The sequence below is a fragment of the Epinephelus fuscoguttatus genome, linkage group LG5 (genome assembly GCF_011397635.1).
Source record: "Epinephelus fuscoguttatus linkage group LG5, E.fuscoguttatus.final_Chr_v1".
NCBI classification, from domain to species: domain Eukaryota; kingdom Metazoa; phylum Chordata; class Actinopteri; order Perciformes; family Serranidae; genus Epinephelus; species Epinephelus fuscoguttatus.
The window spans coordinates 3,536,244-3,549,848 of record NC_064756.1 but is presented as its reverse complement, the minus strand read 5'-3'; the positions used below and the strand labels follow the sequence as shown (position 1 = coordinate 3,549,848).

General features: G+C 41.0%; 1 protein-coding gene across 2 annotated transcripts in view; it reads right to left on the bottom strand.

Annotated features, from left to right (window-relative positions):
• Nucleotides 1-590: 590 nt before the first annotated feature.
• Nucleotides 591-13,605, bottom strand: part of si:ch211-137a8.2 (uncharacterized protein LOC777613 homolog) — a 52,654-nt gene continuing 39,639 nt past the window's right edge. For both annotated transcript variants that reach the window (XM_049576251.1, XM_049576252.1), the window contains 3 exons: nucleotides 8,561-8,716; nucleotides 8,099-8,154; nucleotides 591-6,416 (listed from right to left, as the gene is read on the bottom strand). In XM_049576251.1, coding sequence (XP_049432208.1) covers nucleotides 6,224-6,416; nucleotides 8,099-8,154; nucleotides 8,561-8,716 — 405 coding nt within the window. In that variant the 3' untranslated portion in view covers nucleotides 591-6,223. The remainder of the gene's footprint in view (nucleotides 6,417-8,098; nucleotides 8,155-8,560; nucleotides 8,717-13,605) is intronic.

The following is a 13,605-nucleotide window of genomic DNA, read 5'->3' as shown; positions in this document are numbered from 1 at the left end:
CACACACAGAAGATCTATACAATCAGCACAACATTAGAGTCACCAGTTCAGTATCTGACCAAATGTCTCCCCTTCTGTTCCTGAGATAAGACGCTGAACAATGGCCTGAGAAGCGTTTTATGCAGAACATGATGATGTCACAGTGAAGCTGACCTTTGACCTTTTGGATAAAAAATGTCATCACGTTATCATTTTGTCCTGTTAAACATTTGTGTGAAGTTTGTCATAAGTAGTGCATGAATTCTTGAGTTATGACAAGAAACATGTTTTGTGAGGTCACACTGACTTTTGACCAAAAGGTTAAAAACTTCCCTCAAGGCGTTCTTGAGATATTGTGTTCACAAGAATGGGACAGATGGACAGACAACCCGAAAATGGAAGGCCTCTGGCCACAGCTATCACCAGTGTGGAGGCATAAAAATCTCTCGCTGTTAAATGTATGTCCACTGAGACTTCTGAGAGGCAGAAATAAACGCAGTTTTAGTGTCTCTCCCACTAAAATAAATTCTACATATGAGAAACACTAACAGTTTTTTTGTGGTGCGTTCACACAAAACAGAACTGACAAAATGATCTTGAAAATCTAAATGTTTCATACAGTTCATTTTATTCATCTTCAAACAAGTACAAAAGCAAGAACATTTGATTGGATCTGTTTTTGAAATATTTAACAATGACCAAAAAACAAACCTTCAACTAAAAAACAGTGAAATATTTAGATGGCAGTTGGTTTACAAAGTTCCCTTTTCAATGATTCTCTCAACCTCAAAAGGCTCAAAACACACGTTATCATCATCATCATCATCATCATCATCACCATCATCATCACCATCATCACACAGCCCACGGACGGCAGCTTTAACAACTATTGATCCTCCTGAAATCTACTTGTTTTAAGAACCTTCCCCTGACACATTTGGGTTTTAACAGGTCACTGACTGAGCTGCAGTCACACACAGGTGGTCTCTCACAGCTGTTACATGATGCTGGGAACACAAAACTCTTCAGTCCCTTTAAACACACAACAATAAAGCAGGCAGCACCTTGTTCTAGCTGGAGCGTGACATTATTTACACTTAGTGGACAGTTAAAGTACAAAATCAGTCAGAACTCCACAAACAAACAAGAGATAAACCATCAAACTTCCCTTTCAGAAACCATGTTTCTTTTTCATGTTTTAGCCCCTTTAATAATCATCAGATATACTCTGTGCACTATTGCTGTACCGAAACTGGCTGCAAATAATCCATCATGTATGGTTTTATTTTGGTCACAGTGAATTTATTGTTCTTTGGAAAAGCACTAAGGGCTTTTAAAATCTAACTGCATTTAAAACGCATCATCAAACACCAACAACACAACTTTACTACAATAAACACAGACTGGATCTCGGCTGTGATAATGCCTCTGCAGAAAGATGAGTCACTATGAGATGATCTTTGGAGAAATGAACTGAAACCAAAGGCTGCCTGAGAAAAAAATAAAAAAGGAAAACCAAAATCATTAACACTTTTGGTTGTTTAGAAAGAGGCCAGCAGTGATGTACAGATATGTGATTTGTAGTTAATGGACTAAAACAATAAATAAAAATAAACACACAAAAAAGGACTTGGTCCTTAAAACTTTGACAAATGTTACCCTCAACACATTTCCCTTTTTGCAAAACATCTTAATGAATTTTAAATACAAGTGCTATCACGGTGTAAAGGCAGTTAGTGGTCAATATAAGTACAAAATACTTCATAATTTTGTCATAAATGGTAGTTTAATTAAGTATTACACAGAGTTATTAAGAGGAAAGCAGGCCCCCAGGAAGTGTACCAGGCTTTGAAGTCAATTTTCGTAGTGGCCAAACAGTGGTATTGCAATTTTCAGGGTCTGTCATGTGATGCCAATGGGCCCAAAAAGACTTTTTCCCACAGACTAACATTGGGAAAAAGACATATATATATTTTATGAGTCACAACCTCTGTGAAAGGACTTGCTCCACTATCAAGATTTAATCCATTCGGTCCAGCATCTTTTGAAAATTCTAAAAGAGCTGCAAGATTAACTAATTTTATCAGCACTGAAGTTAGCGCAGTGCTAAACTGGACATTAGCCGCTCGGTCAGTGGCCGTAAGTCTCTAGTGCGTCTGCTCTATGGGCCCAATGATGCCGAAACATTAGTGATTGTCCGGATAATTTTATAACATGGAAACTGAGTGATTTTGGCTTCATGCGTGACTGAGCAACTTTCACAGGACTGAACGGGGCCTCGCCGCCAATGCTGTATCCATGGGGGCAGCACAGAGCTAGCCTGTGAGCTGCATCCTTTACATTAGCTTTGGCTACATTAGTACAGATAGTGGTTTAAAGATATAACCTGTGTGAACAAGGAAGTAAATCTTCTAAAGTCAAAACATTAGTGTCTGTGTCATTACATTTTTTTTTTTTACACAACATGAGTCATAAAATTATTCTGGCTGTGACTGTTGACCTCACTTTCCTACTGTGCTAGTACAGTGTTTCTACGTTATTAATTATGATTTCATATCTAGGAAAAAAGGAAATAAACAGCTGTACAAGTCAGACTCTTTCTCATTTTTAACCCCCTCAATCTTTCAAACATACACTGCATTTATTCAACAGAAAAAAAGACATCTATGTTTCTTTTGTTTTTTTCTAAGCAACTACTGCAACATTGGAACTACAAACAAACAAAGCAGATTTACAACTTTGAACACATTGATGTGGACATTTAATCAGCTGTAATAGCATTGGTCTGGAAAATGAGGCAGTTAGGAATAATTTTACTGACAGAAAAATCTCATATGCAAAGATAAATCTACATAGTACAACTTCCCATTAGTTTACATACATTCTGCTATATTTAGGCGGTGTATATGTATTCTTTAAGGCATGGACTTTGGAATATTATTTCTGAGCAGGTGAAGCCAGACATGTTTCATATGGAAGCCCATCAAGCCAGTGTGATGAAGAAAAAGAAAAATCACTATGTTTTAGTCACTATGAGAAACTTCTTTTGAAAGAACAAGTTAGTATCTCAAAATATTGAGTTGATTAGTTCATTGATGAGTTCATTTTTTTAAGATACTGAGCCCCACTGTCAATAAAGCTGACTTACTCAAAACAATGAAAAGCTCTCTTGAAATAATGACACTAACTCATTATTTTAAGAAAGCTTCTCATTATTTTGAGAAAGCTTGTCATTTTGAGATATGAACTTATTATTTTCAGATACTAACTCATTGTTTTAGGATACCAACCCAATATTTTGCAATATTAACTCTTTCATTAGATACTAATTTTTTTGAGATACTAATTTGTCATTTTGGGTTACTTACTCATTATTTTAAGAAAGCTTCTTATTACTTACTGATACTATCTCAGAATAATTAGCATCTCAAAATAATGACTTAGTTTCTTTAAATATTTAGTATCTAAAAATATGCAGCTTTCTCAAAATAATGAGTTAGTAACTCAAAATGAGGAATTGGAATCTCAAAATAACGGGTAATATCTTAAAATAACAGTATCTCAAAGTAATGAGTAAGTATCTTAAAATGATGAATTGGTATTTCATAATGAGTTACTATGTCAAAATAATGAACTAGTCTTGTTTCTATTTTGGGTTTTTAATTTATTATTTTGGTATACTAACTTATTTTAAAAAGGTTTCTAACTTTAATGACTTATTGGATCTTTATTCATTACACGGGCAGAAATGTGCTATCGTATTATTTTCATGTAGCCTACAGCTCCTAGTAAGAGAGAAAGATATATTTTAGGCAGCATACTGTGTTCAGACTCTGTTAATTTAATGGGCAGGTTACTGCGAATTATTGGAAAGAACTAAACTCAAACTGAAATCTTATGTTTCAAACTTAAACATGATTTGATTTTGTCCCTTACCTTTCAGGAGTTATAAAATATTATACAAACTGCTCATTTAATCTCAACGCACCACCCACATCAGCTGCCACAAAGCACGAGAGAGTATTTCTAAAAACTCTCTTTTGTTGGTGCATAAAATCGCATCTTTAGCTGTCAACATTTAATAATATTTTTAAAAGGTTTGCAACCTGTCAATCTCGCATAGTCATTCCTTGTGCTCAAACAACGGAGGTTTGGAAAAGTTTGCGTCCAGACCAGTTAAATTGCTGTGTGATGCAAAAAATACACACCAGAACACTGAGTCTGAAAAAGTTCCTGAAGAAGGCAGTAAGTGGTAAAACTGGTTGGTTCTTTGGTCAGATTCCTGTTTTTAAGGACAAGGATAAACTGTCTTTATCAAGTCTTAAACTTTGTTTATAAAATGAATGTAAAAAGAATATGTGAGGACATTATTTCAGCTGTTTCCAATAGATATCAAAGTATTTTTTCTTAAACTGATGCAGCAACCTGTCTCTTTTTATAGATTCTGAGTGATGACCACTTTTAGAAAGTTAAAGGAAAAACATAAACAGCACACAGAACCAGTGGAATTGTCTCACTTCATTAAAGGTTGTATAATGTTGTATCGAGTTTGTCCATGTTCACGGTGTCATTCAATGAAACAAGATCCAGAACCCTTCCTCTGCTGGGCAGGTGGGCATGGTGCAGGAAAGCTCACGTGCCCAATGTGTGACAAGCCGGGCTAATCTCGGGTGGGTAAGCACCTGTGGGATCTGTGCGCTGCACCCCAACATGAAGTTGATGACTTTATGTTCAAAGCCAAGCGGGTGCCTATTGTGGAAAAGTTACAAGAGCTCAGGGCAACAAATCCACAACCATCTTTGACTTCAACGCTTGAACTTTAGGAACCGTGTGAGTGCGGAAGATCAGAGTGGCTTCTTCGCCAAGGCCAAGAAAGTGATACCAACGTTGCTCCAAACTGACGAGGAAGGCCAGAGTCACAACTATATCCATGCTGCTGGGGCACATAACTGGTTTCCAACCTATGCCAACTGGACACCAGCCAGTTGTCTTCACATCACTGAAAATGGAAGAGGTCCTGGATATAGATGAGGAAGAAGATGAATCTTGTGTGGGTAGGAGATGACAAGACCCAAAGAACATCTGGCCACGCCACTTTGGCCCTCAATGAGGAGGAGGACACTTGGCTGAGGAAGGTGATACACATTACACATAGCACGTTTTTCATGCAACTGACAGGAAGCAGCTCACCAAATTGAGCGCTGACCTGAACACAGCCTGGCATGATGCTGGCCTCAAGGGCACCATCACCATCAACTTAACATGATTAACTGTGAGCAGTCAGGTCAAAAAGCACCTGACCCAGGAGGAGAGAACCAGGGTGGACACCTCCATGTGTCATGATGTGGCGACAGCAGAAATATTTTACTGCGCTGTACCAGACCTTCATGAGGCCTTTAAAGTGAGGTAACTCAGAACAAAGGCCCTGGTGGAGGATGCTGAGACAGCAGAAGGCCACGATTCAAGGACTGAGCTGGAAGGGGAGCCCCAACATGCTGATGACCCTGACACAGAGTCAGATTTGAGTGACTTGGCTGCAGACTGTGAGGCAACTGAGGCAAGAGACTATTAATGACTGTGATGAGGGTGAGGAGCAGGAGGGCAAGGAGGTTGAAGATAAGGCAGAGGAGGAGAAGGGGGTTGAGGACTCTACAAAAAGCCCAGACACCACTGACAAATTCTCTGACAGGTCGCCAGCCTCAGTGATGAGTGATACAGGGAGAGATGAAGATGAGGATGAAGCTCTCAGAGGGTTGGATCCAAAACTGGTTATGTGTTTACATCTAATTGGTTTTAAAATGAAGCCAACTTTATTGTGATATTCCAAAAATGAGGTTGTATAATGAGAACATTTTCATCGTTCAGTGGCTCATCACTTAAAGAAGAAACAGTTGAAGTTCAGACTATTAACTAACTGACATTTGGGTTGCGCCAAAACCATGCCGCAGCCCGAGTTTAATACAGGAAGAAGCTAGTTTTGTAGTTAGAGAAAACATAGTTGGATCATTATGACAATTATTTTGGAAAATGTGAAGAAAAACGTGTATGTTTGACACTCAGTGCTGCCCTTGATTCAAGGTTTTATAAAGTTGCTTTTTCATTGTCTATTCCTGCACCTCACTGTCAGATCTTTGATGTTTGACTCTTGTGGGTTCATTGAAATGAGCATTACATGGTGAGCTGCAAACCTCTGTTCTGTCGAGCCTGAGGAAAGTGCTTCAGTCAAACTGTCTCTGGGTGGTCCTCAGGTAGGCGGGGGTCCGTTGACATATCTCAGTGCCAGGTGGAAACTACGATGCATCCTGCTGCTGCGGTGACACGGCGGCTCCAGGACGACCCAGATCAGATAGGCCAGGAGAGCCAGAGCTGCAGCCAGAAGGAGGTAGAGGAGGGCTGGGCAGAGCAGGGAGGACGAGGCCCTGCTGCTGGAGGTCATACTGTGGAGGAGAGGTGGAGGTGTTACTGTCTGGTTTGGATGCTCAGCTGTGGAGCCAGAAGATCTACTTTTGGGCAACAGGTGGAGCTTAACTAGAAGGAACAAGTTAGATGCTAAACTTACATGTTGATAAACCTTAGTGGTTTTTTAATGAAACTATAATTTATCAAGCAATCATTGACATGTTAAATTATGTGCCATGCAAATGGGATATTTTGCAGTAATGAACACCGGTATTTCCCCGTAATGGCTGCGGGACGTCGTTGTTTGCATTATCTAGTATATATCCCTCTATAATAAAAACCAGAACATTCATTCATTTTGCAGTAGGAAGCTAAGGCTTCTGTCTTTCAAGTGATCATGTTGTTCTCTCAGAATGATGTCACTGCACTGCGTTACATGTGGTGCAGAAATGCGCAGTGGTGCCACAGGAATAAATGATGTATCTATCACAAAGCTTTTGCACTCCGCTCATAAAAATGATCATATCTCAAAAACTAAATTAAAGCTGCGAGCAGCGTTGGGCGGGACCTCAGACTCACGCCATTTTGGCCTCCAGCTCACGCAGACAGTGCGAAATATTTATTAGAGTCGAAATGTCGAGAAAACAAGCAATGTCAAGGGTATGCAAGGTCATGTTTGGCAATGGAGGGACTTTATATTACAGTGCGTTACAAAATGTATTTAACGGTCATAATCACAAAAGTGGCAACAGTATTATAAGTAATAAAGGCTGTAGTAGTATGTGGGAGATGGAAAACACTGGTGTATAATGTGTAGATGCTGTTTCAGATGAAGATTCTGCTGCTGCAATCTGTCCTATAAAGATTGTGAGACACGCACACACTGACTTACATGCAGCAGAGGGAGAGACAAGCTGTGAGAGACCAGGCAGATGGAGATGGCTTTAAAATGTGTCGAACTCCTCCCTTTTATTTCCAAACCGTGGGTCCAATCCTTAATCTGAACATACCAGCAGAGAGATACACTCGTCCCGAACGCAGACATATAGGTTTTATGCTTGTGGACTCAAAAATGCGATCTTGGTCGCAAGTTTAAGATGTCTACCTCACAGCTGACAATTTCTCCACATTTGCTCATGTTAATTTCAGAGGCACTAGCTGTGGGTGTCTGGGTGTCAGCACGTGATTTGTAGGTCTCGATGAGACAAACAAGCCAGTCTTGGTTTGATCTTTCTACGACATTTCTACGGGCTGCAGGAGCCATTTTAATGTGTCTAGGTGGCACTAGGGAGCCCATTTTGGCAGTTTTGGGGTTAATTTTTTTCATTTTATGAAATTATTCACCAGTCCTGACACGCGTGCCAATTTTGGTGAGTTTTTGAGCATGTTTAGGGGGTCTAATTCCAGCTCAAAGAGGTGGTGGGAGAAAGAATAAAAGTACCAGAAACAAAAGGGTCCTCTGACTTCGGCCGAGGTCCCCAATAATGTACATGCATGTTCCACAGACACAGGTGGGGCACAAAACGCAACACCACAAACTGTCTACAAACACTGAGCAGTATTCTTGTTAATGATGTGATGAAAAACTTGACTTTCTGTTTTTCTCTTCATCAACACAAAGGACACTGTTCTGCCTATCTCTGTGGTTTTAGAAAAATCCTGCATATTACAGTCAGCCTGCGTCTTTTATCGCTCCATCTGCACACAACTCTTTTCTCACCTTTGTTCGGAGAGAAGACGCTCAGCTTCCTCACAACAGGACTGCTCTTCTTCAGCCTGGGGAACAGAGAGAGCTTCTGTTGATCCGCTGTGGTTTCAGGCAACATTTCTTACTTTCACAGGAAAACTTTTCAGGAATATATCAGCTCAGAAATATCTGCACACACAGAGTTTATTCCTCCCCAGAGGGCATGACTGACACTATGTCTTATTGCTACTACTTATTTAAAAGGTTCTCTGCGTATTATTTTCCATCAATAAATCAATACTACATTAATTTTTGACACTTTAATTACTGTGAATGGATGAAATCCTCTGGCAGTCTCGACACTGTATATTATGTGCCATGACAACAAGCCTCTTTCAGGGAAAGCTGCGACCAAAAACACCAACAACATCTCTATGATAATTCATCTGGTTTATCATCCAAAATTAAGACAACCAACCGATGCTGCCTACTCACCTGAAGATCTGATCCATATCGGTGCCCTGTCCAATCAGGCGAAGCTTTTAGGTCATGTGAGGGTGAAGAGGAGGGGGCAGGAAAAGACTGTTGTGTGTTGTTGAAATGAGGACGCAGATGGTTGGGTGCGTCACTGTGGCGTTCATCCAGGTAGCACTGTAACACAGAACAGTTAAATACAGTCTGTTAATGGATGGACGGTGATAAAGTCTAATTAGTGAAGGTTAAAGCTGTCAACACTCTCCACATCTGCAACATCTACAGCTGTTTCGACCCCCCCCCCCCCCGAGGGGACGCTTAGGCAGAATTTGCGACAGACATGTTAGTTGCCAAAGTCCTGCAGCCATTTTCAATGCTCTCATTGTGATCTGGTACAGCCCGAGCTCTCTTTATGTCTTCTGGGTCAAGTCCAAGTCCAAGTCCAAGTCAAGTAGCAAGGCTTCCAGGTTTTTGAATGCAGACTATAAAAAAATTGCCCAACATTTGATCACTGTCATTTCAAAGCTGTGTTAAATTGGTTTTAGTCCTTTTTAATACATTCTAATAGAACTGTTGCAGTTGCAGAGTGTTTTTACGTCTTTACACTGGATACCTAAACTTTGCTGTTACAAACATGACTGGATGAGTTCAGATTAAACTATAATTTCCATCTTCCATCTCAATATTTTGTGTGGCAATGCTGTATCGATAAAATATCGATAAAATATTGATTGTAGGTTTTCTATAGGGTTTTTTTTTTCTCGCTATGGCCACTGTGCATAATGTTCTTGCTCTTCAGACACCAAGTGCTTTACACATCCACATACTGGGACAACTTACTCCATAAAATCCTTAACAAACTGCAGCAGCATACATGCTGTCTACAAAGTGAAACAGCCTTGTGGTCTGGTTTATGTCAGACAAACCAAAAGAGCTTTAAAGACTTGTATATCAGAATACAAAACTACAATCTGCACACAAAACAGGGACTATGCTATTGCCCAGCACTGTGCACAGGTTAACCATGGCATCAATAAAGTTCTGGGGAAAAGAAAAAATGTCACCCTGTCCTAGAGGTGGCGACACTGTCAACTCACTGCTCTGCAGAGAGGCATATTGAATTCATATTCATAACACAGTTAAGAGGATGTTTTCCAGACATCACTCTTAGTCCAGCTATGCTAAGTTCTTTCAAAGTGGCAAAACTTCACCCCCGAGATGATGGAGCACACAGGGAGGGAGGGTCACTATGATGCCTCAAATTACAATTCAACAGTTTGTTCAGCTCTCAGTCTGAGTTTGTACACAAGCTGCTCCCAAACATCGATTAAACTCCTGATTCTCTCCTTCGCTGCTCTCAAATCTGGACTCGCAGGTTGATTTCTGCTCCAATTTGTTTTGTGCTCGCTCGATAGTTTTGTCAGTAATGAACCTCCATTAGAAAGTGCCAATGCTATTACGCACAAACACGCGTTCAATCAAACTCGCATACTGCAAATGAGTGTGCTCAAAAGCGCTCTAATTACAATAACGCACACACTTTGTCATCAGATTTGACCCTTAAAAACTCATCTACCAACTTTACCTCTCTCTCCTGTACACAGACAGTAATCTGTAACGGGTTGTAAGTCACACAGAGGAAAAACAGAGATGAAGGAAAGTGCAAGTAAAAAGGAAGGAAGGAAAGGAGGAAGTCTGCGTGTTTCTCTCCTGTTTTTATGGCGACAGTTAAAGTGCAGCCAGACTCGATGCATAAATCAAGACTTTATGGATTCATTTCGGCGGCCCGAGGAGCGGCGGACGAGACGGAGGAAGAGGAGAATAAATAGGCGCTTTCACCAGTAATGAGAGAGGGAGAGAAGGCCAATGAAGTCAGATGGAGAGAGGAAAGTGAAGTCGGAAAGGGGAAACAGAGAGGGGGGTTAGAGGACAGATATTCAGGAATCTGTCTTTACAAAAGGTGGAAAAATAAAGGATGATGAGTATGAATGTTGATGGCGCTTCTGGTGAGAGGGCACATCACTCAGTGTGTGTGTTGCTGGAACTCTTTACAATGCTGAGCAAAGTGAGAGAGATAACAATGACATACTGTGTGTAAGTAAGACAACCTACTGTATGTGCATTAATGATTTCGTGGGGAATCCGTTTCTCAATCCACATTTTGGGGTCAAAAAGTACAGAAGTAAATTAAGGAGAAAAGAATTGAGTGAGCACTAAACAAATCTGTGTGCTGGTTAGTCTGCATCAACCTTTGCAAGTATGCCAAGTGGCAACCTCTGAGGCTGAGAAATGAGGCCAGTGTACAAGTGCCAAAAACTGCAGTTCCTCTAATGGCCACTTGAGGCTGGCTACAAAACCGTAAGGGCCCGTTCCAATACCCCCCCTTGGCCCTACCCCTAGATTTGCGCGTTCCCGCAAGGGGTAGTGGTGTCCCAATTCCTTTTTGCCTGTAGGGGTAGGGGGCATAACGAGGGGTAGTGGGTATGAAACTAGCCCTTCGGAGTGAGAGATTTCAGATGCTGACTTGCCAGCAAGGGGCAGACATCGCCATGGCTACCACCGAGCAAGAGACGGGGAAAAAGTTCATACATAGCTAATGTTACCGTCGTGAGGTTGCTTGTTAGCTAGCTAGCTAGCTAGCTCGCGCTATCTGGCGTCTGTCATCTGTCCTGTTCTGCAAAATTGTCGGACTTTTCACATTACGATAACATGCCAACTAGTGTAACTATGCTGCCTCATAATGTTAGCTAGCTAGCAGAAGTCCCCTGTCGTCTGTCGTTCATCAAACGAAGCATGATGAATGCAGCAAACGAGATCGGTAGGATGAACTCAACTGGAGACTCCATTGTAGATGTCGGTTGGAAATGTAGATGGCTCGCAGCTTCTGTTTAAAATAGTTACGTATGCGTGAACGTAACCGATGCAGTGACGTAGTGAGTGGTGTCCCAATTCCTAGGGAAAGATTTCAACACCTACCCCTCGTTGCTTCATTTCGAGGGCCAAGGGGTAGTGGGCAATGGCTAGGGGTAGGGCCAAGGGCTAAGGGGTAGTGGACAAGTGGGGGTATTGGGATTGGGCCTAAGTCCCCATAGAGCTCTGTGATAAAATGCTCAACTTTACAGCAGTAATAAACATGTTTACAGCCTGGTACAAAAAACAGTTTTGGACTCTGAGCTAATTTCAACATTCACGACAACTGTGCAGGAGGTGAATTTCTATAACTCACCCATTTATATTTTATTAAGGCCCAAAGTTACGCATATTTAAGTGCAGGGCTGCTTGATTGACAGGCTGCGTGCAACTTGCTGCAGTCATTGAGTCAGATCCACTCCTCACTTCTTCACAGCTCCAGCCTCTCATCCAAATATGATCCCCTCTGACTCCAAAAAGCCAAGTTGGCAGTGGAGAATAAATATTGGCTCATTTAATTGGTTCCAATAATTGGTCCATAAACCAATGGGCAACTTCACAGTAGCTACACCCATTATTTTTACAGTGTATGGAGTACGCAGGCACACATTTGTTGTGATTTTTGAGACTGAGAGAAGAGTTGTTGGACAACTTTAAATCATCAACAGCACTGTTCTTACTTGTGACAAACTGTGACTATAAGTTGTTCAGCTTAACCTGAGAGTGAAGTTTCATCATGTTAGACTCCACAACTTTAACAAGACTTAAAAGGCCTGTATACTTCGGACACTCCCTAACCAAACCTCTGAACACGTTCTCATCCGAAGTCATCACATACCGCAGCTTTGTCAGTGGACTTTCACATCTACTACTTACACGCTAGGTATCCTCCTGCATTGTCCTCATTCAGTTATTTTGTCACCTTCCATAACAAAGTTGGTCCCCACAAGGGCAGCCATTTGTGTGTGTGTGTTTGAGAAAAAGAGAGAGCAAATTGGTGAATGTCTCGAGAGTCAGGTCAGGAGTTTTTACATACACAGACGATGTTCATGTGATGCCATGCGCTGAATGTTAATACTGAACTCCACAGAAAACAAGCTTAGCAAACTAGAATTATCACCTCGTGGTCGCATGCTTCCGCGAACCAGTTAAGCTGCAGTTACAGTTTACATTCATGTCTGTCCAGACTCATATGTAGCGATGACAGTTGACAATGCTTCACATGTTACTGCAAAAAGCTGCAAATTTAAAACATGTATCCTTCACATACATCTTCCTCCTGACAGCACAGAAGATCTATACAGTCAGCACAGTTTGAAGGTGGACACCGAAGACTGGAGTCACCAATTCAGCATCTGACCAAATGTCTCCCCTTCTGTTCCTGAGATATGATGTCGAGTAATGGCCAGAAAAAATGTGATGATGTCAAAGTGAAGTTAAGCTTTGACCTTCTGGATATGAAAAGTCATCCACTCATCATTTTATCTTGGCCAAAAACATATTTTGTGAGGTCACAGTGACCTCTAACGACCAAAATCTAATCAGTTCATTGCTGAGTCCAAGTGCCAAATTTGAAGAAATTCCCTCGAGGCATTCCTTGGCCAGAAAACATTTTGATGCCACAATAAAGTTGATCTTTGAACATTTGGATACAAAATGTCATCATTTCATAATTTTCCTTCGATTAGACATTTGTGTGAAATTTTAATTAGTGGACGAAGTCTTGAGTTTTGGCTAAAAACATGTTTTGTGAGGTCACGCTGACCTTTGACGTTTTACCACCAAAGTCAAGTTTGACCCAACTTCCTCTTGAGAAATCTGGTTTAGAGAGTGAGATGTACAGACAAATAAACAACCCAAAACCAGCCTCTGGCCACAGCTATCAGCAGAGCAGAGGCATAAAAGTAAGACAAAACAATAAGGTTTATATTGTTGTTATTGTCAACAAATCTCACGAAAAGCACAAAACCAATAATGTGTTATGATGTTCTGATACTCTTTGACTCCCTGTCTGTTGGGGACTATTTTCAGCGGTGCATTAATCCACATTTGGTGCTCTTGTGAGTATTTGTGGCAGCACGACAGTATATGTGGGATTCAGTCAGAATAACTAGAGTGTGTTTTCATGGTGATGAAGGAACAACAGTGTGACTCAC